The following is a 26865-nucleotide window of genomic DNA, read 5'->3' as shown; positions in this document are numbered from 1 at the left end:
AAGTAGAATGTTTTACATTTTCTTTGGTAATAAGCTATGCAGTTGCTGATGCATTTTCTTTGATATGTTTGGTATTTGGAACCATTTTCTTTTGATGTATGTTTTGCAGTGAGGTGAGGCATTTTCTTTTTGGAAAATGTTTGGCATTTGGAGGCATTTTCTTTTGGTATATGCTTAAAAATCAGCTGAAGCATTTTCTTTTGGAATATTGGGCATTCATCGAAGGTATGTTATGCTAAAATGAGCCCAGGTAAATGAGTTAGTCACCTTAGCAGTTACCTGAGATGTAGAAATCTGATGATGGTTTGCATAAAACTGACAAGTCAGACAGAAGTTAGATTTGTCCCTGTTAGATATTTTCATTCTGCAGTGCTGCAGTGCTTAGGGTTTTACGATAAAGAATGAAAGTCTTGTAAAAAAAAAAATTGTACACAGCAACAATGTAGTGAACATCAGGTCATTTTGACCCTTGCGAATAATTCATGGGACACTTGCCCTGGCACAAACACACACAGACTGCATATTAAAATCACAAATCACGCGCATAATATTTATTCAATTTTATATCATTTTGCAAGATTTTTCATGTTCGTATGCTCTTACATTATTATCGACAGCACAAGAAATTAATTGATTTTGTTTGACTGGGTGAGCAATTATGGCATCCATGTTTGAGAATTCAAGCAACAGCAAATGTAGCTTGCATGAATATCATGAATAGAAGTATATGCAGTTAACTACCCATATTAATGACAACACCAGAATTAATGGCACTTAGATGTGTTTTTAATATAAACTCTTAAAGAACTCGAATGCAATCATAATATATACTGTTTAAGTGATTGATCGCTCAAGCTGCTCCATCTGCTAGTTATTTCCTGCTGAGGCACGTAGAACCCATGGACAGCTTTAAGATTCTGATGGAAAACTGGCTAGACCGGGCAAATATAGGCGTCTGATGGAAAACAGGTTTTTAAAAAAATACTAACGATGACTGAATTATAGGTGAAAAAAGGAGGGAATGTGGGATGCTTGGTAGAAAGCTGAGTTTGAAAGGGTGCACTGAAAGAATGCGCACATGCATACAGAGAGAGAGGGGGGAGGAGAGAGATAGAAAGAGAAGTGTTCATTTGACTCAAACTGTCAGTGAAGACGCTTTTCAATTGTTCTATCTGTTTCAAGGCCATGTGATGTTTTGCTTGATGTGTGACCTTCTTTTATGTCATATGACCTTTCATATCACATGTGATCATGACCTTATATAGAACGATTGGTTTATTAGTCATAGGTTTGGATGTAGGACATCTTCCGCTTTAGCCAGGACCTGCTGTGATTCATGCTGTTAAGGGAATGACAGAAAACCTATGAAGTATTTAATGAAATTCTCACCAGACTAGAATTTTTATGTAGTGAGAGGATATCATTTAAAGTTTGGTGAATAATTGCAATATGTAATATAGAATGGCATTTGAAGTTTGAGTTTTCTCCTTTTTCTGTTTAACATGGGGGTGGGGGGGGCGCTACACCAGAAATGATTGTGATTGAGTTCAGTTCGACTGAGACTGTCTGAGAAAAAAAGAAGCACTATTGTTGCTGGTTTCCTTTGGAATTCTTCATCCTAGAGTAAAGATTCTCTGGACACCGCATTTGGTCCTGCTACTATGACGTGTCATGGCCCCCAATGTGACTTAATTGTAGTAGATGTGCCAAGATTGTGTTTGGTTGTGACCCATTATCCATGTTAGTGGCATTGTGCTGAAATGACTGGCCCTGCCCTGAGCATGTCTATAATACACAGAGCATGTGTTGTTAGCACTTGGTGCACAACAGGTTATGCTAATTTTCTTTTCTGTAATTTTATGTAAATGATTATTTCTATCTATCCTTTAGGTTATGTTTTTACCTTTTTTGGCTTGTTTTAATTGCCTGACTAAAAAAAAAAGTTAGGATGGATTTTGAATTTTCTGAATAGGCCAGAGTGAGGTTAAATTGAGATCCATTAAATTTCATGGCGATCCAATAATTACTTAATCAATTAATAATGAAACTTGAGCTGCCTTTGCGACAATCTTCCCACTCTGAATAGATTTCTAGTTTACGGCATGGAATCTGCATGGATTTATCCGGACACCTTAGACCTCTTCCTTAAAGAATATGTTTGCGTGTTAAAGTTTTATGATGCAGACCCAGCGTCGGCAGATATGAAAATGGTTAGGTGGAATCAAAACCTCTTGCATTACATGAATGATGACACCAGACAGTATCGTCTGTAGGGGCTGGAGGAAGGATTCTTTGTTTGCCTTTCATTCAATACCCTACCTGATTGTCCCTAAAACAGATGCAATTCCAAGACCCTTAATAGCTCACAACATTCAGACTGAAAAGGTATAATCTCTTCATCAAACATGGAATAAAAGAGAATGACATACAGCAGAACGTGTTCGAATTACGTTTTTCATCGAGCCCCCAGTCTGTATTTGTGTGCACAAGCAAGCTCTCTGAGGCTTCGGTGAGTGTGTTCAGTTTTCTCTGGGGTATGATAGTAAATACAGTCTCGAGATCAGTCTGTTTACTTGTCTGTGTAGGGATAATATAGCCAGCACTTAAGTGAGGTAAAACCTTGCTGTGTAAATTGCGTGGAATATAGGATGGGTTTTGTTTTGACTTTCATTGATGGAGGTGGCATTGACAGTGTTTTAACGTCTGATTTTCTTGAAAAACACAGAGCATCAAGTTTCTATTTTTTTCCTTTTTACCAAGATCTTTTTTTCCTTTATTTTTTCTTGGAATAGCTTTTTTTGCCTATTTTTATGACCTTCAAATAATTTTACACATCGTTTCATAATGATTGTGGAAAAAATGAAATAATGGCGAATGTGCTGGAAAATTGCTTGTAAGGATACCCGTGTTGGTATTGTACTGTTTTTTTTTGCACAGGAAAGCTTCTTGGTATTAGTTTATAATCTGTAGTATGTGCTTATTATTCAAGTTAAAAGGTTGTTGCTGTAATATTGTGGAATTTTTCCAAAAGTAAATAAAGATACGTGTTGTGGATTGGGATGGCATCAGGGATCATGAAAGGCCATCTTTGTTAAAAAATGTTTCTTTCTTGTTATGTTTTACCTATAAATTCTTAATTTTCTCAAATGTTTAATTTTTTTATTTGCAATTTTTCTTTCTTATAATTTTATGGATCTAATTTAACTTGACATTCTCAAAGCATGAAAAATTGTGAGCTTTCCAGTAGATTCAGGACAAGATTTTGTGTACACTACCAAGTTTCATCTGTACAGAGATAAAGTACAGAACATCTCAGTCAGCCAAAAGTAATTCCCATGTCACTTTGCTCTGCGTTTTGCTCATTGATTTTGTCTGTACAAAAAGGCAAGGGTTATGTCACTAAAAGCAAATTCACGCTGCATAAATTGTACGAATTTCAGTGGTTTTAAGGCAAATGCAACGCTGACTGTGGGCACATGCTATTGTTTGAGGATGCAAAGGATGTAAATGTTTCTGAAGGCGAGTAGGTGACGCAGACGTTTGAGGTTAATATTAGCATGACCAGGATAGTGGTATCGATCAGTGGTAATTTTGTAGTTTGCATGTGTTTGATAGACAGCATATCTTTATGTCTGAGTCTGACTTGGGATTAGAAACAGGATAATCCTGAAAACATTTTTTTTTTTTTTGCCTTTTTTTTTTCATTATATTGATGATAAAGCTAAAAATCATAATGATAATTTAGAAGTGAAAATTGTGATGATAAAAGATTTAATTATATCTTCTTAATAGGTAAAGGTAGGATAAGTAGTTGTTAAAGAAATCAGAATGAGTTTCTACACAAAAATTGATGTTTAAAATAAAGAAGAAATGATTCCTTTAAGTTATTTAGCTGTGATGTCTGTGATATTTTATTCATGAGTAGTTGAAATACTTTTTATACTACTACACATTCAAATATTCTTCAAATAAAACAGCGTCTTGTTGCTATTGTTCGGTCAGCTGCCTGCATTTATGTGAGTCACACCTTCAATTCCTCATATCACTCTATTCCTGTATAACCCAGATCACCTTGTGCTGGGCCAAGCTTACGAAAGAATCGTTCGGCCTCACGTGCTGGAGCCCCAGCATGGTTCATGTGCCTGCATGCTGAGAAAATTGTGCACGCACCTGCCAAAGTGACCTTGAAAAACACACGAGGTCAACATTTACATGAGTTTTGATACTGTTTACATGATTGATGGAGACAGCGTTTAATCAGCACGAACTGCACGCCACTATCAGATGAGGATGATTTATCGTACATTGAAGCCCGTAATCTGTCCTCTGTGATTTCGCCTGATACTTTGTATGCGGTCTTCTGGGTGCTGTTGAAGCAGTATTATTTATAAGGCATTCAATAGTAGCTTGGCAGTTCATTTTTCCCCAGCTTATTTAAAAAGTCTTAGTGGAAAGGATGAGACTACCACAGGATAGTTTATGGAGTTGTCACATAAGAATGTGTCTGGGTTCCCACATGTGTTTCCTCTATCCCACTGACTATCATTTAAGTATGAAACTTAGTGTACTCGGGTTCTATTTGATAAAAAATTATTTATTTACTTATATATTTAGTTTTACATTTATTAATTGATTTGGTAACCTTGTTATGTCTGCTAAGCAAAAAACACTGCTGATAGTGCTAACACGTGCAAGCACACACACGCACACACGCACACATGCACACACACTTTTTATCTGATATTCACGTATAGTGTATGAACATTAGATGAGTTGAACACAATCGGGGATATTAATTATGCTTCTGGGATTTTTCTGGAGTTCCGGGGAAATGAGTGGCGTAAATTGTGCCGAGGGATACTCATTAGATGTTGATGAAGAGGCTCATGATGGTGGCCAATATTGTGGTGATGATATCTGATATGACTTTTAAATAAATAAAAAAAAAATAAAAAGATATTACTGAAAGATGTAGGTTCAAAAAATATCTTGTGTGTTGAATAAGTTACATTTGATAAAATGTGATATTGAAAAATATGTTATCTTGGGATTCAAAACAACAGACATTTATGAACGTACATATTATCCGTCACTCAATTTCAAAGGCTGGAAAAGAGATTCTTGACCTTTCTTAAATGAACCACCAGAGATTTGGCCATTAAGGTACCATGGATTGTAATGTCAGTCTAACTTTTCCCTGCAGACCTCTCTCTGCCAGCTCCAGCCATAATCTCAAGTCATTATCCTTATTATTGTTCTTATCCATTTCCTCTTGCCGGGGAATGGCGTTACAGCGTTATACCCTGGGAATCGTTTGATGAGAGACGTGAAAGACATTTCTATCCTAGTTGTTGTTTTTTTTTTTTTTCTTTTTTGCTGCCTCTGTTACTATGAATAAGACTTTTAAAAGATTTCTAAGAATTGGGTTCTCTTGGTTTATCATTCTTGGTAATAATGTCTAAAGATAGCTAAAACTTATTTTGTAGCCTGTATCATGGAGATAGAGGTAATTTCTAGTAATGTGAACTTTATTGGTTATATCATCCCATTTGTCTGTTATACCTGACAAAGATGATTTGAAATATTGAATTCTGATTTGGGATCAAGTTCAACAGTTGGTATTATGTGAGCAAATTGAGAGTAAGAAAACTTGAAAGAAAAGTGCATGAATTAGTGAGATGTTTGAAATTTGTGAGGCATTATTTGGAAAATTTTGAGATGATTGGAGTAGAATGCTTAAGCTAAAATGCAATTACTTTTTCCCCCATCTTGTTTCAATACCCAGAGCAAATACTGGTCACCTGGTCTGATTTGTGTGTTAAATTGTGAGTTATATTTGTGTATTATAATTCTTCTAAGCTGTAGAAAATTAAAGGTCAGTTATATTTTCCACCTTTCCCAGATATATTTTAATTTCTAAAAACTGTAACTTTTTAGTATTTTTTTTTTAAATTTATTATTTTATTTTATTTATTTATTTTTTTTGTTGATGTTCTGTTCCGACTTCATATTTCTCATGTTTATTTCATTCATAATTTTATGAATCAGTATTCATTGGTCAGTCTCAATTTAAAACAATATTTTAAAGTGCTTTTAACCTCATTTATTACAGGGTAAATGTCAAAGGAAGGAGCCACCATGTAAATATCTTCACCCGCCCCAACATCTTCGAGAGCAGCTTCTACAAAATGGTCGAAATAACTTGATCATGAAGAACCTACAGATGCAGATGCTGACACAACAGGCTGGTTACCAGGTGATGCCCATGGTGAGTATCCATGGCATTGTGTATCCATGGCGATATATATACATGTATCCATGACAACTGGCAAAGAATAACTCCAATAGCTCATATCCATAGCCCTGAACTTGTAAATGATGCAAAACTAGTTTACTGTACAGGAAAAGTGCCGTTGTGCTGCTATTTGTTAAGAAAAATAAAAGGTTCTGTAAGTGCAATGTCAAGATTGTTTATTAATCAATTTTTTTAGTTGTAACTTTTACAACTTCTTGTAAGCAAGCACTATTTAAGCCACATTGGTTGTGATAAGTTTATACCAATACCTAATTTGGTATGGAGCTACATTTAGATGTGGCAAAATACCAGTTTTTGCAAAGGTGCATTTTCTTGGGTGAACTAGTTTTGCTCCAGTCTGGTAAAATTAGATGTTATTATATAAGTGGATATGTTTATGGTATGGTATGACAGACTTATAGTTTTAAAAGCATGCTTGCTTGTCAGTATTTGTTCACTGCTCGTATGCTTAGATATTTGTAATTTTTTTCTTAATTCACTTACTTGCCCACTCACATTTATATCTGTCCATACACCAGATCATTTTAAGGGGAAAAAAAAGATCTGGGCTTACTTGCAAGACTTGATTTTCCAAAAGGAGCATGTTGAAAAGGCTTATAATTTCTGTCACAGTATCGCAAGGCATAAAAGATAGCATGACATAAGCATGAAAGGTGTATTTGAAAACTTGTAGAAAAGGTCTAATGGATCAAATAAGTTGCCCATAGTTAAAAAAATCAGAGAAGTCCCCCCCACTCTCTCCGTCTGCCACTCCGCCCCTCCCCTTCCCCCTTGGCCTATTCTAAAACAGATTCTAAAAGTGGAATATGGAGATCAACTTTGATATATATATATATATATATATATATATATATATATATATATATATATATATATATATATATATATTGAGATCACCAAAAATTACTGATTATTCAACAAAAAGAAATGAGATCATGAAAAGATTGCAATAATTGTGTTTGAAGACCACTAGTGATCTTGTTAATATCACAAGGATCCAGATGTGGAAAAGTAATTTAGTGAGAAGGGAGGGAGATACCATCAGTAACTTAGCAGAAAAATATGAGATAAAAATCATTCAGGTGCCGAAGAGAGAGGGTGGGAATACCTCTACACTTTACCCAGAGAATAATATTGATGGTATACCGATAAGACGAGCTTGAGGTGATCATGAAGGCATGCCGATTTCTCCCCATGAGACAGGAAAAATATCTTAACATTTATCCAGTCCTGAGGATACAGAGGATGTTGCATATCTTGTTCTTACATCTAGGTATTCTAGGGGTGCCTATAGCAGATGTTATATTTGTCGAAGTTACCATCAGGCCATGCCATCAGGCCTTGCCTCTTCCGAAGGAGTTTTCAAACATTCCATCTTGGGAGTCCATTTTAGGGGCAGGTAGATTGCTGAAACTTGAGATTACCCCCAGTTAAACTGATTTATTAAAAAGAAAATATGTATGACAACTTAAAGCTGCAGGTGATTTGAGAAGTATCCATTTCTTTCCCAGAATCTGCACCGTAAAAAATGACGGTATCATTTTGTAGAGTTTTTGTTTGACCCGGACAAGTGGCAAATGCTTAAAATTAATGATTCCATAAGATCATAATTTATTGGATAGATAGGGAAAGTTCAACTAAGCATTTTATTCTTTTATCTTATCTCTTTTTGTTTTATCTAGGGTATGTTACCCATACTGTCATGTACAAAGCCTATTACTCAGGGGTTTGATTTATTGCTGTAGGCAAAGAAGTATCCAATCTTTCATATGTCTATTCATTTTGTGAATAACCTGTCCCTGATGAACCATTTTAAATTTGATCTCAGAGGTAAAAGATTATTTTTCACTGAATAAAGTCTTAAAAGAAATTAGGTGTTTGAATTGTTCAAATGATTGATATATGCGGAAAAATTTCAAATAAAAAAAAGAAAGAAAAATAGAAAAATTCAGATGTACTTTTGGCATGATTAAGTTTATTAAAATGAGTAGGTTATGAATCTTGCCTTTTTGGTTATTTACAAAATAGAATCGCAATTACCAGAATGTGTAACAGGCCATATTCACACCAACTCTTCTCTCCCCCCCCTTCCTCCTTCTCCTCCCATCTCCATTGAATTAAAGCTCTTTTCAAACAGCATCAATGAAATACAGAGGTATTTCAGATTGTACATTTTTGGCTCATAAAAAAAGGGGGCAAATATAACATATCTTTCCTGCAGTTGCCACATAACTCTGATTTGAAATACAGCGCTGCTTATTGTAAAGGAATAGCATAATTTAAGTATCTTCCAACCAGCTCAGTTTTGTCTAACATTTTAAGTGGCACCTTTCAGCAGTTAACCTTAATTGATAATTTCCTTCCCTGACATTTAAACGTTCTGCATTTTAATCTTACATTTGACACATCCTTTGCATTTTATTTATATTTTGTTTAACTTTCACTGTATATTATATGTTATTACATAGAGTTGCTTACGCCATGTTCTTTTAATGATGATTTGACATATCACGGTTGTCATAATGGCAGAAGCACCTCCATTTATGCTTGTTTTAGTTATATGTTGTGTTTCCTTTATATATTGGACTGATCTGACAATGGATGAGTTGAGTGAAGTTCTCCATTTATTTCATTACTTGTGTTTATATTTATTTGTTTTTGAGTTTCTTTGTTATCATAATCCATGCATCTGTTACATTCACTCATCATTTTTGTGGTGATTGAAATTAAATTTTGTTAAAAAGAACCATTTATTTTGGAATCAGATATATTTTGTTCCATGTTCTGAAAGAGCCATCACCTTTCTCATCCTGCTCAAATACTGCAGTCCTGGGGCCATTTTCTCAAAATTTTGTTTATAAGTACTGGGATGGCAATGTTCTTTTTTTTTTTTTTTTTTGTGAGTGTTTGTGTGTGTGGGGTACTTTTTATGCGCAAAAAATTGTTAATATATGAACTCTTACTGCACATTGTGAATTTTTTCCCTCTGTTTTGGAAATTTTCTAAAACCATGCCTGTATAAAACTATACTTGTGTTGGCTTTTAGAGATACACTGCAATATGAAAAGTTTAACTCCAAATATATTGTCGGACATTGCTCTACCTGCTGTTTTTTTTTTTTTTTTTTTTTTTTTGAGAAAATGGTTCCTAGTATGTTGTTAGTTGGTCCTAGCACTGTATCATACTAATTTGGTTCTTTTGTTTTTTTTCCTCCCTCTTATTGACATATGACACAAGTGGCAAGACATTTGCGTACTCAAGTGCCCCCGTATGGCCTCAAGCGGTGACAGGCATTGTGGTTAGTGGTAATTCACCTCATTTTTACATCATTGCCTCGTTCCTCGTTGGCCGCTGCTGATGCCGCTCGTTGTCTAGTCCATGTAACCGCTGTCGATTGCCTCCATATTGCCAATGCCACTCTTGCTGACGCTGCCTCTGCTTCTTTGCTTGTTAAGCATCAGTCGCAGCCCGGATGAATCGCCATATGTTATTTATTAATTTTCCACTTGCCAAACTTAATAAATTTGCTTACAGAAAAAAAAGGCTGTTCTTATCTGAAAAAAACCTTACATTGTTTTGTTAGTTTTTTAACTAAATGGTCCATATGTTTCTTGGATTTGGAAAGTTGTCAATTTTGGACCAAAAGTTGATAGCTTAACAAGTGCTGCCCCCTATGGTACTGTTAGATTATCAGTAATCCCCAAAATTCTCTTCATGTCACTTGCTATAAATGACAATCAGAATATAATGCCTTTAAAAAAGGCTTCCTCTGTCTGACAGTCAACTTCACACATTTGCTTTTGAACAGTTAACAGTTTTCCAAAAGTGAAGCCCATTAATTTTTTTTTTCACAGCAATTTTCCAATTATGGTAAAAGCAGTGAAGACAACAGCTGTTAGGGTTTTGCAAAATTTATCTAGTTTCAACTGCCATATAAAGTGAATTAAAATCTTTGAGCAAATTAGACCATTTTCATTTTTAGAAATCAAACAAATTTAAATTGGACATATTATAATGTTTCTTATAACAAACATTTTTATTCCACCTCAAATAAATCTGAGTGAAAGTTATAACAAAAAATGAAGTGTACAGAAAAAAAGCTATGAATGAGGTACCTTAAAAAACATCCCTACTCATAAAACATATGTGATTATTAGCTATTAGAGCAGATGCTGCTTTGTCTGGCCTGTGTATGTGCTTTTTACGCACACTGTATGTACATTTATATATGCTTCCTTTATGTCCTTTATGTCTGCCATGCAAGTTATGCTGTAAAACAAAAAATCTAAATCATGTGAAACAGAGGCACTCATATTAATGCTGTGTTTGTAAAAAAAATTGTGGGGAGTGGGGGGAGGGAAGAAGAAGCTGAGAAGTAGTTTATGATAAGTTGGAAGAAAATACCTGCCGTGTGTTAAGGTCAATTTCCATTCCATTTCTGATGTCGTAACATGCTATGTCATCAGATCATGTGGTTACTTTTATCCCCGTTATTTCCATCCCCTGCCTGATAAGATAATTATCTTAAATTAATATTTCTTTCCCTGCATAGCATAATCATATAATTTGCTGAGGTAGCATGTCACTAAGTTAAACTCAAGATATCACAAATCCGAGTCCTTAGATCAGAACTGCTTCTTGAAATTAATTTTTATAGGAAAGTTAACAAAGGAGCTAGAGATCCACCAAGTTAATTTAGGTTCAGTTAAGATAGGATGATAACTACCTGCCGTTTATCAAAAGTTTAAAGGGAATCAATATGTCTGTGATATCCATTAAATTGTATAAAAGTTATGTAATGGATTTCTTAAGCCAGTATTGATGTAATATGGCATGTGCATAACAAGCACTTTGTCATCGCATGGACAATTATACCCAATTAAAGGAAAAAATATAAAACCTTAAAGACTTGCTTGTTTTTGAGTGTTTTTTAATCAAGTTTGCAAAGGAGCAATAATTTTTCTTGGCCCCCAGCATATAAATGATGGCTATTACTAATAGCTAAGTGTGTGAATCGAAATTTAGAGTCCATTGAAGTTAATATTTTCCCATGATCTTTCCTGACCTTAACTGTAATGCCTCCTGTTCAGTTCTTAAAAGATCAAAATTTATTAAAGGGAAACATGTTACTGTAAGTTTACATGGGGAAAAGAAGAGAGTGTTGAAATATATATGGCTCAATCCTTCGTTTTAGTTGCATATCAAAGGTACCCTGTAACAAAAACAAACAACTGCAGAAAATATATAATTTTCTTGAATCTAGCAGAACCCTTTTTAAGAGAGGAGACAAGGCCTTTGACAATAGTCAGTCACCAAACCAGCAATTAATGGGAAATTATTATATTTGCATCTTTGATATCCTTCACAAATTCCAGAGGAGACCACCTTTTTATTTTTCATTCTCACTTTATTCAAAATCTATAGACCAAGGAATATTGGGTCCCATCAGTTACAGCCAAAATGGCCAGCAATGACATCACAGATATTAAGCCCATGTCAATTTTGCCCCTCATTTTTCTAATAAATTGACCAATCAGTGGCCAGTAATTATTTATTCCTCTCGTAGCAAGCACCGCGGGTTAACCCCATGACAGCCAGGACGCAAGCAGAGGGGGTGTGGCCCTATACAAGTTACTGCGACATAGAGTCCACCTCCCCACTAGAGGAGGCGTACCTACGATCTAAAAACCCGGCCTCCAACTTTTATACGGTACGTGCGCATTTGGTTGGTCATATCGAACAGGGTTTTAGTGTAGAACCCTATACTAGACCAGACTCATATGGTTGGACATGGTATAACAGCACGGCTGAAAATACCAGAGCTGTGCGATTCCCATTCAGTATCAGTAGTAATATCAGCTTGCCCGCATGTGTGATTTTATTCTCATAGTTTAGAGCTGTAGAAGTCATGACTAGATCTAGATTTTTGTGGATTGTCTACTTTCGAAATTGTGGATATCATCTCACGCTACACACCTCACTAAGACATTCATTAGTGGATTTTTATTTATTTGTTTTTTATTTTTTAGTTTAATTCCAGTAATTTGTTTAGATCATTCAAATACAACAATCAAAATCAAGAAGTACTATTTAATCAAAATGATTAAATTAAAATGGACCTAGTAAGGAGTGGTGTATTGGGTATTTAAAAAAGATTCTCAAAAGATGCTAAATATTTCAGCTTAGCATAGAAAAAAATCATGGATCCTTTTCAAAATTACCCTTGAAAATTACCAGTAAAAAGATTTTTATTTCAAAATGGACCCCTGATGCAGTATCTTTAGTGATAGCCCCTCATCAAGTCCTGGAACTTTCTTAATTTGTCATAATTGAATGGAATATATTAATATTTGAAAGTTATAAAAGTCAAAATTGAAAAAGATGCAGAAAAAAGTTGATTTGGGGTCCAGTCTGTCTCCGATCATGGCAAACTGTGCAGTATACCAGGTTAAAAAAGAAAAAAAGTTACTAGTTTTCCAAAAATTCATTATCTCCATTTTAAATGAATCTCTTCAAAATCTTCACTAATGGGAATTTTTGAAGGTGTGCTTAGACAAAGTCAGTGTTGCACTGGTTTATGTCAAGATTGCGTCACTGACTGATACTGGTGAACATGTTGACCTAGTCTGAACACACCTTATGTGACTGTAGCTATTATGTTGTAAATGCATGTGAGTCTGTGTACAAGGCTTAAGCTTGTATCTCTGCTCGCTTTTGTATCTATACTTTAGCTTAATTTTAGTTATACTTTGATTAAAACATCAGCATTTTCTGTTTCAAGTAAATAAAATGTTCAACTTGTCTCTATCACTTTGACATTTAACTTTTACAGAAAAACCGTTCAACTTTTATAGATAAAGAACAGATAAATTAACACTACATGTCATTTCAATGTATCATTTTTTAAAATTTATTTATTTATTTTTTTTATTATTTCTCAATTGATCTTGTTTAATCTTGTATTCTTCCTTTCAGGTGTTGAACTGCAGTCCATTTATTATAAATACACACTTTTATTTATTTATTTATTATTTTTTAAATCTTATTTTGTTTTCATTATTTATTTTTTTATTTATTCATTTATGTGTTTATTTGTTTATTTATTTATTTGTATTATTTATTTACTGTTTTATTGCTGTGGCAAGACTTCAACATACAGATCCAGACATGCACATTTTGAATTAACATGAATTGTTCAATGGCATTTAAGTTCTAGAACCATTAATGAAATCAGAATTATGGAAAGTAGACAAAGACATGCCCTGCACAAATGATGAGTCACACTGTCACCATCACAATGTTCCAAGTTAATAATAATATTGATAATAATAATTTATTAAAATTACAACCCATTGGGTTGAATTTGTGCATTAAATGATAAGAACATTGCAACAATAATAAAATGATATTTGTTTTAATGAGACTGCTGCTTGAACTTTAAAATTACTGTACACAGGATAAAAGACTACATTTTACTGTTGGAAATATAAAAGTGCAAATGGCATTAAGGATCACTGGGATCTTTCAGTCTTAAATTTTGGCACACTATGTCTGTTGCTTGAAGTTTTGAGTAAAATTCCAAAATTGAAAAGACGAGAAGTTTATTGTGTGCAGGCCGATGAAAAACCATGTAAGAACTTGGGGGGGAAAATAGACGAAGCCTGATCTCGCTTGACAGGTGTTTTTAAAGCAGTCTTCTTCAGGTAGTACTTTTAGAGCAATATTCTACAGGTATCTCCAAGGAAACTGTTTTGGATTATGCCGTTATTTTGTCCTGAATGTGTCACTGGTTGACTCGGTGGAGGTCCACTTAAGCAAAAGAAAAAAAAAACACAACAAAACAAAGACAAAATGAAGGAAAGAAAAAGAAGCTACTGTTTGTCACCTGGATTGTGAAAAATTGCCTGTGACTTTCCACAAACCATTAAGCATGCCCTCCTTAGTCCTTTCCCATCTGCAGCGCTGGCAGACAAATTGTGAAGTACCTGTCAGGCGTGACACACGTCAAGTTATTATGTTTGGCATCATTACAGTTTCACTGGGGACAAAGGAACATCATGGGTCTGTCACAAAGGACTTCTTCATTATTTTACATTACGTGACTTGTTTGCCATTTATGTACGGCACGGATTATGTGGTCTCATTATAGTGTGTTTTTTTTTATAATGGATCTGGTTCATATGAATGAATGAGCGCTATGTGTTTTTAAAGCAGTGGGTGATTAATTTTATAACATCATGTTGTCTTGTTGTATTTTACTTGCACAGGACAAAACCATTCATTGTGAAAATACAGTGGCTGTACCGAGATGAACTTGCTCTTTAAAAAAAATCAACCAAGCCATTTATAAGATTTTAAACCTGTTCTTATAAAGACTTAATTATCAAAATCTGAAAAATGTGACAAAGTCATATATTTATTACTAGATATCCTGCAAAGATACCGATTATGTTTCCCAATCCACAATTCATAAATGATAAAACCCCTCAAACAAAAGTACCTGATCAGGATATTTCCTTCTGAAAGGTGTACATGGCAGTCTAAGTGACTGGGCAGTCCTTTAGGATTTAATTATATAACTAGAAAAACACTACGAGAGCGCAGACAATTTTTGATTATTATTGATTATTGATTGATTATTGATCTGGATCACCACCAAGAACTAATCGTCTGTTACTTGGCCCACATCTGACAGTTCCTGAAAACTTTATCAAAATCGGTCCATAACTTTTTGAGTTATGTTGATGACAGACAGACAAACAAACAAACAAACAGGGGTGAAAACATAACCTCCTTGGCAGAGGTAATTAGAAGTGGTCTAAAAAATTGGGTCTAGGTGCAGGGATGGCTCAGACAATGATTCATTAAAAGAAGAAAATTGCTTTTCTCTCATGGAAAATTCGCGAAAATTCCAGATAGAATACTTTTAAGTAGGTTTGTGGATGAAGAATTCATGTGTTATGATAGTACTTGGATCAGATAGCAGTAAGAGCAGTGGTGTTACATTGCAATAAAACTGAGAGCAAAACAGCATCAGGATAAATTTATCAAATTTTTGGGAGGTTTATCGAACGTAGTTTATCTCTGTGATGCCAATATTAAAAATAATGTTAGGTTGACACTCCAAAAATTAAATGGGCATTATGTTTTGAAAACCTACACAGATAATAATAAGCAAAGCAACAATGGTCCATCATCCAATTATCTCTGCCTCATCCAATTGAGCTGTTTGACACACATGACTAATGTTTTCATTTGTTGCTAAGATACCGAGAATGATATCATCCAGAGAAAATGGGATAACGCAATTGCACCTGCGGTGGAGAGGAAACATGGTGAATCATGGAAGGAATTCTATCAGGCCTTCAATTCTTTAACACTTAAAAAGCCCCCTGCCTCACTACTGATGATTGAATGAACATAATTTATAAGGAAATAAAGTCATTAACGCTTGGTGTTTTTAAGTATGGATGGATTCAGATTAGCTAGAGGGTCAGGGGGTGAGAAGTCTCCTTCCTCATTAAAAAAAAAAATAACACAATTTGGAACATTTTGAACTACTGTTGATTATTTTTTCCCCTTATAATAACAGATAAGTTTATACAGCCATTGTATAAACTATATAATATATATTAAACCCAAATTATATTACTAGATTAGGTTTAAAAAATAAAGCAAGACTCATTTAAAGAAAAATTATCAAGCTCGCCAGTTTTAAGCCATGTCATATGGAAAATGGAGGGATATTAAAAAGCCAGGTATAATATTTCACAAAAGAAACAGAGAAAAAATGATAATATTTTGAAAAACTTCATGTAACAATTTCAAGTGTACCTTCAACATTAACAATTTTCTATTTTCTTTTGACTTATGTGTGTTTGTTTGATTTTTGTTTTATTTATTAACATGGCTTGTATTTATTTATCTTTTTCTCATTTATTTATTTATGCATTTATGTATTTTATGCAAAACAAACTGAAAAGTTGTCATTCTCATTCCAGACACCACATAGAAGATGACCTCATTCCCTTCAATTTATTACAATATAATTAAAAACATTTACATTAAGATACATTGTTGCCATTATTCTTCCAGGCCCCCCAGTACATTGGCGGTGTCCCCCCTGCATTCCAGTACGCCACGTCCCTCCCAGGAATCCCAGCCGCGGCGGGCTTGATCAGCAGCACCGACGGGAACCAAATGATGCAGTCCATGGCGCTGGCTTCCACGGCTCAGCTCCCCGGAGGGGTCCCCACCACGGTCGCCGCCCAGTCCAAGCTGCAGCGGGCAGATAGACTAGAGGTAGTGCCTTAGGGTGGGGAGGGTTTTGGCGTATGTGGTGGGGGTAGGGAGGGGGTAGGGTGAGGGAGGAACAGAGGCCATGATGTTGGCTTAGCACTTCACTGGAGGGTTGCATACATGTACTGCACTTACAACTTGGTTTAAACTACTGAAGTCGTGAAGACTAGAGGGTCAGTCCATGTCATATTCTAATGCTTAACATAAGGAGTGTATGTATGTGGGGTGTGGCTTAAGTCTGGGGGGCAGGGTAGGGGGGGAGAGGAGGATCTAAACCAACTTATGAGGTAGAAGGAAATGTTCAGTTCACTGTTACCATTTTAGTTCATTAAAATTATTGCCTCCGTATTATGTAGTAGTATTATATTATAGCCCCTCATGCCTCCACTTTATCCCTTGGATAATTTCATTTTGACCCAAACTTTGGAGAGATTGCTTTTCTTTTTTCCTTTGAAATATATTTTCTATGGGTAAACAAATCTCAGTGATTTGTCATTCCTCCTGCTGTTCTCCATTGCATGAATATAAATGGAAATGGATGGGGAACATCTTGGTGATGGAGCACTTAGTTTGATTGTTATTTCCTTTGTCTGTGCAGTTTCCTCTCTTTTATAGATCTTTTTATGGAATGGAAATGATGGAGAGGGGGACAGCTCTCCTTAATCACTCTGTATCTATTTTTATGATCGGGATTTGTTCTTTTGTAGTTCATGTGATTGTCTGTGTTTTTTATTTTTTATTTTACTTCAATTACTGTGATTTGCAATAATATGCAACCTGAATGTGAAAAAAATTCAAGGTGCATCACCTTTTTTTTTTTCCAATGGGTGTTTTCTTTGCTCTGAAGTCCACAGTTGGACACAGATTTGAGCAGGTCTAAACTTCCAATTTTTGAACTCAGAAAAAATTAATATATCTTTATAGAAGGTGCTGTGAAAAAGTTGGTCCTTCACATACGTTTTTCACAAATAAATAGAATATAAAGTGCTTTAAAGTGCTGGAGACACATGACATGACTGTTATATATTTATAAAGGTATTGGTTGGGACCTGTTGGTGATTTGGAAACTTTGTTTAACCAAGTCCTCTCTTTTCAGGATTACACTTCATTAATTCTGCATTTTTGGTTATTGAATTGACGATGGTTTATAAATGAATATATTCATGAAGCAGTTATATTGTTAAAAATATTTTACTGACTGTGACATGTTTTCTCTTTGTTTCATGACTTAATATAATTAAGAATAAATTCAAAAGAATTAAACACAGCCAAAATCCAAAAACGGATATCTGTGACAGTAAAATCTTATTTTGTCTGTTTCAGCCATGCACTCATAATTACACGCAATTTTCTTTCTCTCTTCTCTTCCAGGTATGTCGTGAGTTTCAGCGCGGAGCGTGCAGTCGTGAGCACGATGAGTGTAGATACGCCCACCCCCCTGACAGCGTGCACATTGACCCAAACGATAACCATGTAACTGTCTGTATGGATTACATTAAGGGGAAGTGCTCGCGCGACTCGTGTCGTTACTTCCACCCTCCTCCTCACCTTCAGGCCCAGATTAAGGCTATTCAACAAAGAGCTAATGCTGCTGCTGCCGCTGCCACTGCTCAAGCCCAAGCTATGGTAGGGATTGTCTCCCGCTTGGTCTCTCTCTTGCCACGCGCAACCTCCACACAGTTATCTCTGTCTTTAGACTCTTCGCGCCAAAACTGGTTTGAACCGAAGCAGTGGGTTTTTTCCTCTCTAATCTTGTTGTCTCATGAAGCAAGTTAGGAAAACTTTCGGTCTAAAGTGGTCTTGCCTAAGAAGCCAGGTATTTTTTTTTTTTTTTTGTTTTGTTTTGTTTTGTGGAAATTGTCAAGGTACCTCAGAATTGCAGAATTTTTTTCTATTTCTTTTTTTACTAAATCAAGTGTGATGCGACTCCTATACACTTTAATTTTTTTTTGACACTTATATAGTATATGAGCCAACAAGACAGTGGAGAACACCACTTCCCCCTTCAATGAAATATAGATAAGCTGTTTAATTACTTAATAATGGAACATTTTGGACATTTGCATAATCAAAGAATGCACTGCTGTCAACTTTAATATCATCGCTCATGGTTTTTATAATATTATAAAATATTCAGTATTTGAAACCATGGCATATAGCCTCATTGATTCATGGAACCATCCATATTTCGTTATTTTGGATGAACTGATGAACTAAAGCTGTGAGATATGATGTGTAATTTGACAGGATGGCATAAATGATTACTTTTGACCTCATTCAAAATTTGAAAATGAAGTTCTTGAACAAAAAAAAAAAAGATAATAATAATAAATTATTAAAACAGTCCTATATGAAAATGAGGTCAGAACCACTATGTGGAGGTTGTGGTCTGCTTCTCTGACACTGCGTGCTCTTCATTGGCAGGAAATCCCTGCCCTGCAGCCATCCAGTCCGCCGCTTGCTACATCTTTTGTACAACCTTTCCCCAATTTTCTTCCTCAACAAACAGAAAAAAATATCAGAAATGAAGAAAATCTGCTTGCTACATCTTATTTGTACCTCTCTGTTCCTACCTATCTCTCAAAATATTAAATCAAAGAAGAAAGAAGCTTAAATTGAAAATGATTGCAAAAAAGCAGAAAATAATGCTGCAAATAATTTATATTTGAGTTTAAATTACGCCTTGCTGCTGCTTTATCTTTCTTTCTCCAAAGTGCTGCCAAATGATAAAAAGGATAAAAGATAATCATCATTCTTTTACTGGAAGAAAAGCTTTGGAAGTTTTTTTTTTTTTTTTTTTTTTTGTAGCTTTTTCTGTATTCATTATACAAATAACATGATAATATATGTTTTGAAAAATCAATCATTATAAATAAAATACTTCAAATCAAATATCACAAATTTCTGTCACATGATCTTTTTTTAAATTGTCTATACAAAAATTATATTAACAAATTTTATTACCAGAAAACCGGTCTTGGGTTATACAGGACCAACAGAAACAATTAAATTTATAACAGCTTCCTCAGTGATTGCCATCAATAGTCCTGCCTTTGCTGCTCTGTAATCTTTTATTTCGATTGAATTATTTTACCACTATTTCCCTTTGCTCTGATTTTAGCCCATAATTGTTAAATTTGCTCTTTCTGTGTTTGCTTACAAGGAGGAGAGGAGAAAGGTCCAAATGAAAACAAAAAAAATTTTTACATAAATACCTAACAGTATTACTGATTATTCATACAAATCCTGGTTTTCAGTGTGGTTTTCATGGGTGGGCATATTTACCGCAATTTTTTATCATCCCTAAAAGAAGCTAAAGCTAAACATGCATGATTCTCAAAAAGTCTAAACATAATTGGTACTTTAACTATGACCTAATTGAAAAATGACAAAACATAAGATACAGAAAAGGATTAACAATCATTACTTGAATTAAAATTGGTTGCTTGATGGCGAAGAGTTACTTTTAAAAGCAATTAAGAAAACTTGATAAGGATATTGTTGTGGTACTTTGCCCTGCTACGAGCCAGTTTCAAATGTTATCACTACCAATTCAGACCAGCGGCACATACTGGGTGGATCTAAACGCCCAAGAAGCGCCTGGAGCGGCTGTCCCTGTATCTGTGAGCAATGTAAGTAAAACTGAAACTGAGAAGCACGGAAAAGAAAGAAAGATTGAAAAAGCAGCAGGATTCAAATCGGATGTCTTTCGATCCCAGCTTTCATCTTTTCAGTTGAATTCAGTCTGTCAGCGCTTCATGTGTGATTAATTTACTAGTTCTTATTCCAGTACAGTTTTTTTCAAAAGATGTCCGGCCTCCTAATCCCCCTAAGGTGCCCACTTCCAAGGTTGGCTTTAAGTGCACAGGGGTACCATGCTAGAGCAGGTGACAACTTTGGTGATGTGGTCAAAGTAACTAACCACCAGGTCACTTGAGGTCAACCTCCCCTGCCCCCCCCCCCCCCCAACACACCCTCATTTACACAGTTATGTCCTGTCATTCTCTGCTTATTCATATGATCTAATTTTAATAAGATTGGTTAAAGATGATTGGCAAAGAATGATAGGCTTTCTTCTGCATATGAATTAAATGTACAATCCCCATTGTAAATGAGGCCCCTGACTTACTGAAGGCTGCGAACTTGGGAAGAAGGTCATGTTGGAATTTTTTTTCCTTTCAAAAGGGAGGAGAATTTCAAAATGGCTTAACGGCCAGTGCAGGGATACGTAGTGCGATGGGAAGCTTTGTTAATTTTTCTTTATCCTGTTCTCTGTGTTCACTTTCTTCCTGTTCTCTTTTGTATGTCTGTTTTTTCTACTTCTTTATTTTTCTGTTGTTTTGGGTCACGCATAGTGGTGCCTAGTACTGCTAAGAACTTTGCTTGTGTTGTCAGCCTATTTTCCCCCTTGCAGAAAAGATACAGTGTGGCGAAATGTTGCAAATAAAAAAGATTTTTAAAAAAATTCGATCAGGTTTTTTTTTTTTTTTTTTTTTTTTTTTTTTTTGGCATGATACAATGTAGTCATACTGTAAAAAAAAAGTCGCATTGTTCACAATTAGCATGAGAAGAAATTGCATATAAAATGAAGTCTTCATAATTTTCCATAGCATATTTTTCAATGATTTGGGCATTTTATTTGAGAAGATAAAGCCAGAATATTTTTTCCACTGTTTTTAAACTGGAGTCGTATGTCTAAAACTCTTTGTTATATTTTCAAACATTTTGCCAACATAGATGTTTCACTTGTTCAATTTCCAGTAGTCTTTTGACAAAAGAAAAATTAATGAAGGTGCCAGAAAGGACAAATATATTTTAAAAGAGACTGGAAAACTGAACTATTGCTGAGGATTGGCTTTTAGGGGACTGTGCTTTGTGGATGTCACTTAGATTAATTCCTGTTCCAGATTTTCCTGTCACCCTGTAGGCTACATGGTCAAACTGCTACCTCACCCCTTTGTATCCCCCTGTATTTCTTCAAATTCCAGATCTCACAAACTCTCCTCTCGCCATCCCATAATTTCAGACACAGCTTTTCAGTATGCACTGTTTTGTGAAACTATGGATATTCTCTGTATTCAGTTGCCAAGCTAGCTTAAAAGCCTCTAAGCTTGAAGCCACGAATCACCTTCAAAGAAACCGATTCAAAGCACTTCCCTTATGCCAAAATCCTGTTATAGGTCATCTCATTAAAGCACACTATTACTAGCGAGTCAATTTATCAACCAATCAGATGCTTGGGAATATTGCAAGTGTCCGGCAAGCTGTCAGGGTAGGTTGTCAATTTCTTTTATAACCCAGTTGAAAAAACTTGGCATTGTTTTACAGTAGTGCTCATTTGGTGACTTGGGCATAATTTATTAAGCCCTCATCTGTGGTCTTTGTTTAAGCCCAGTGGTTACTATTTACGCCATTTGTAAACCATTTGAGCCCTATGCACTTTGTTTAAGCCCTTGTATTATGTGACGTCGATCATCGCTTTGTAGCAAAGTTCTTAGTGGTCCTGCTGTCTTTGTTTCCATAGTGATTTGTTTTTGTTTTGTATGTTTTATGTTACTATAGAGAAAAAAATGTTTTGTTTGTTCGTGTGTATGTTTCCATGTTTAGAGAGATAGTCAAAGATGATATATGATTTACCTTTTTTGTTTTCTTTTGAATAATTCATGTACCAACATCTGTTCTGTTGTTGTTTGTATGTTTGGACACACACACACTGTCTCTCTCTCTCTCTCTCTCTCTCTCTCTCTCTCTCTTATGAAAACTTGCATTTGAATCAAGATTCATTCACATTTCAACTAAAAACAACAAAGCAGATGTAGCTTAAACAGTATAATGAACTGCCAAATTTGAAAGGGGTTTATAAAAAGTCACCCCTATCAAACGTTGGCTTTATTATTCTGTTACATATATTTACATCTTTGTTTTTAATTATTAAAGCCAATTTTCACCCAAGTCAATTTTCTGTATAACCTCAAATGCCAACCAGTGATATAGAACAAAATTGTTTGCATTGTATTTAGGCCAAAAATAATACTGGACAAAAATGACTAAAATTGAGTGTAAGTCACATTTTTTAAAATTGCTCTCAGATCATTGCTTCTTAAATAAATAATAAAAAAAACAAAAAAATATATATCATGAAGTTTAAGAATGATATAATCAGTGCAGCAAGTCACATTTTGAACCTTAATTATTCGTATGAGGTTATAGAAAAAATGGACTACACAGGAGCACCAAACTTTTGGTTACATAAATCACCTTTCTCACTTGCTGTTATATTTGTGTGAAATATATAATGCTACTTGTACTTTCATCTTGCTACATAATGCAGCAGAAAATATCTTACTATAACAAGAAATTCATTGCAGTAGTTCAGAAATTCATAGCACTAGAAATTTTAGATTTGTTTTGAACTTAAAGTGATTCTGAAGTGTACTTTAACTAATTGAAAATGAAATATCGCAAAAAAAATTTTTTCGATACCTTTCTGTGTGAAACAATGTTGTGATTTGCCATCTTATTTCATAATTACACTTGAAACTGGGTAGACCTCTCTGTCTATTGCTTTTTAATCTAGGTAGTATTCATATTACATTGTGTACAGAGTCTTAAAGTATTTATTCTACTAGCTTAGTTTCAGTCTTGGGTTGACCGCTGCCTTTCAGACTCTGAGCTTTGTTATTTCAGACTTTCTTTGGATAAAATATATGTGTATCTTTCACCTGAACTTTCATCTACATTTGGCTTAATCTTGATGAAATTGGTTACTCAATATGCTGTGTGCATTTCTTATGTTGTAATGGATTTTTTTGTAAAAAAACTACTAATCAGTTTTGTTTTTTTTTCACATAAAAAATATATAGATTTCAATGAATCTTCAGTGCTGCTTTTATGCCTTTTTTTTTAATTGACATTTGTGATAATTTCAGGTAAATTGTGCTTATAACATGGATAAAAACTTATTTTTCTCATGAAATTTTCTCTTAAAAGTAGAACTCAGTATTAAGTAGATCATTCCCTTATTAAATGAATTGTATGAACTTAGTTATATCTTAAAAGGCAAATTTTGTGTGTAAAATATGGGAACAATTTCAAAGAAAGTCTGAAGTAACAAAACAAAACAAATACCTTTGAAGTTATATCAGTTAAAATGATAAATAAAAGGAGAAATTATATGGAAGGCACAGCTTAGAGGCGTACCTTCGTCAACACTGCTGTTTCCTATGATTTGCACACTCCTCGTCTCCTGGTGCCATCTAGTGTGCCACTGACTCCGCCCTTCCACAACGTCCCTCTAAACCAGGTCAGTCTGGTTACCTAGAACAAAAACATTGTCATGCGGTCATCAAATTCTCTGATGGCACCAAATTTTGGATCTAAATTTAATTCTAAAATGTCCTTAGCAAAGAAATATTTTTGATATTGCCATAGCAACTGTTGCCAGGAGACCACCCAGATGATAGACTGGTGCTTTTTTTTAATTACACTGAGTATAATGGTGCTGGGGGCTGAAGTGCGGGCGCCATGCATGGTACTGTGAAATTTAAATACTGCCTGGTTGTCTGTGTAACGAAGAGACGTTGTGGAGTGCGGTGTCTGCAGCATGAGCTATATCTGTGTGCCTGACTCTTTTAGTTTATCTGCATTAACCATTAAAGTGAACAGGTGGAATCTATTAGTGGACTTCATCATTATAAGGATAAAAGGAAAATGGAAACTAATTTTGTATTCACATAGTTCTCTGTAATTTATTAGAGAGAACGGGAAAACTTTATATACAGATGTTTTTTTAGAAAAAAGGGGAGTCGTTGAAAGGCATGCGACTGGGGCTGAAAGTGAGCTTAGATCAATGGTTTTGAATGCATGTTGGTTTTTGACTTATCTTGTTTTTACAAAAGGTGCCGTTTTTCTTTTTATTTTTATTACCCACAATGCCTTGCTGCTTGCTGTTGTCATGTGCCGCCAACCCTGCCATGCTGCCATTTCATTGGCCCATCATGTGCTCTGCCTACTACTAATTAGCCGCAAGTGGTTGAGGTCTTGACAGGAAAGAAGCGACCTCGTGAGCCCTCCGACGATCTCATTCTGGTACTATGATCCCATGATGCTTTGCATGTAGCGATAGAGGCTTTGAAAATATGGTTTTGCACAGCCACATGACACAGGCTACTCTCTCAATATCAACCATCTGTTCTCCTCAGATCTCTCTAAAAAGCTTTGGACCACTCATAATTGGTTGATTCTGTTATTTATTATTATCATCATTATTATTGTATGGGCAGGATTGTGTGTTTAGCTATATATTGCTGCCACCTACACCTCTCCGTTAAAACCAGCATCAATGTACTATGTGTGTGCCAACTAATTATCATGATGTAGATGTTAAAAACGGTATGATAGATTCAGAGGGTGAGAAAGTTAAAAAATTCGTTTTTTTATTTATTTAATTTGTTAGATTTTTTTTCACAGCACCTGCAGGATTGCCACATTAGCACCTTTTTTATATTTATCTTCTAATTGGTATTAGATAGTTATAGTTAATGGGTCCTGGATGGAGGTAACAGCGATTAAAAAAAAATCAAAAACATGCCCGTTATTGAACAGAAGAAAACATGCCCCCAAGTCCTGATGCCGCTTGCCAATATTTTTAAGTATTTGGTTTTCCTTTTCATTAACCTTTTCTTCCCAGCTTTGAAACTTTGAAGGAAAATGCTTTCTGTTAACATAATTCAGACAAAAATATAGAATTTAAAAATTGAATAACTGCAATTTTTGAATGGACCAAGATGTTGCAAGTTTTGCTTGTAATTTACTTAATTTACTTCTAATTGTGGTGATGCATTAAATTCTTATAGAATACCAAAGTAGTAGGGCTGCATTAGTAAATTATTTTGGCTATAATCATTGTTTGATATTATTGAAATCCCCAAATGCAAAATTGTTTTACTAGAAGTGTTAGTGCTTTTGAGGTTTTTTCATTTCCCAATATGAGCTTTTACCTGTAGTGTAACTTGCTTGAATTTTATTTACTTTCTGCTCGGAGTAATATGTAATAAAGTCCTAATTTTCTATGTAAATTTAAGTCAACCTTCATCAAACATTTCTCTTAAAGCCCAAATATTTGCAGAGAAGGCTTTGCTGGTGGCTCATTTCCAAAAAGTTGTCACAATCATGAAGAAAAGGATTTTTCGTCATTTTGATGATTCAGAACTAAATTTTTTTGTCTTTAGGGCACATTGTTCTTTTAACCTTTTACATAATAGCAGTGTCATGTGGTTATGCATATAATAAATAAAGTAATTTTAGAAACAAAAAATCTAGAAAATATTAGTCAATATGTATAAATACATAGAGAGCAACCTTCTTTGTTTATTTAATTTTAAAAAATTCTCTGTTATCACTTAAATAAAACTTTATCAGTTGCAAAATATTTTACAAGCTTAGGACTGTAGAGCTCACTATTTTGCCTTACTTGGTTCTAAAGTTTCTATTGTGTATATAATATGGTGCACTTGATATCCTGGTGTTATGGGATTGTTATGTTACTGTTGAAACTGTTGCCAAGAAATATTTGCCATGCAAAATTCAGTCATGCCTAGTTATTGGAATCCACCATCATATCCAAAGTTACATGGATCATCCAGACTAGATGTTTTCAAGCAATTTTTATGCAATCACATTACCGTTTCTAGACAGAATTGGCCTTTTAATTTAAATTTGGGACTGGGCTAATCTTAGTTTTGTCATGACATCTAACATTTATTTCAAATCTCCTCTCCGCCTGTTTAATTGTTATATCAGCCCAGTAAGGTCATTCCATCCAACATTTGAATTGTCAGAACAAAGACAACCCAAACCAGCAGGACAATCAGTGTCAGAATGCAGAGTAATGCTTGATAATAAGTTGCTTAATAGTGATGTACTTTCTTTAGAATTCTTGTCACAAGTTATACACAGCAAGCAAAAATCAATTTGAATTTTTCTTTCTCTTGAAAGAGGGCACATGTATGGTTACAATGGAAAAAAATTTATACTTCAAAACATGAATTAATTTAAAGAGAATTGTGTATGACTTGTTTTTTGTGAAATTGAGGGATCCTTTTGATAACAGTGTAATGTGTGGTATCATTTAAAAACGTTTATTACAGTTTCTTGGTGATGTGTCAATCCTTAAATGACGTTGGAATTTGGAGATAAGAAATGTTCATTGTATAGTTTAAATTATCCTTTCTTTTAACACTTTCTTTGCA

At 34.7% G+C, this 26865-nt stretch overlaps 1 protein-coding gene across 19 annotated transcripts in view; it reads left to right on the top strand.

The window, feature by feature from the left end:
- LOC106171214 (muscleblind-like protein 1) overlaps window positions 1–26865 on the top strand; it is a 130732-nt gene that overhangs the window by 93130 nt on the left and 10737 nt on the right. For 10 of the 19 annotated variants that reach the window (XR_015331315.1, XM_086996872.1, XM_086996866.1 and 7 more), the window contains 7 exons: window positions 6113–6268; window positions 9540–9614; window positions 11883–12026; window positions 16412–16618; window positions 17987–18241; window positions 20173–20247; window positions 24638–24703. Coding sequence is in view for 18 of the 19 variants with exons in the window: in XM_086996872.1 (XP_086852998.1) it covers window positions 6113–6268; window positions 9540–9614; window positions 11883–12026; window positions 16412–16618; window positions 17987–18241; window positions 20173–20247; window positions 24638–24703 (978 nt within the window). In the remaining variant the exon portion in view is untranslated. The remainder of the gene's footprint in view (window positions 1–6112; window positions 6269–9539; window positions 9615–11882; window positions 12027–16411; window positions 16619–17986; window positions 18242–20172; window positions 20248–24637; window positions 24704–26865) is intronic. The other 9 variants (XM_086996876.1, XM_086996879.1, XM_086996882.1 and 6 more) reach the window with 9 other exon arrangements.

The sequence above is a fragment of the Lingula anatina genome, chromosome 10 (assembly GCF_051362555.1).
Source record: "Lingula anatina isolate TDL-2025a chromosome 10, LinAna3.0, whole genome shotgun sequence".
In the NCBI taxonomy this organism is placed as follows: Eukaryota; Metazoa; Brachiopoda; class Lingulata; order Lingulida; family Lingulidae; genus Lingula; species Lingula anatina.
This window is presented reverse-complemented; position numbering and strand designations above follow the sequence as displayed.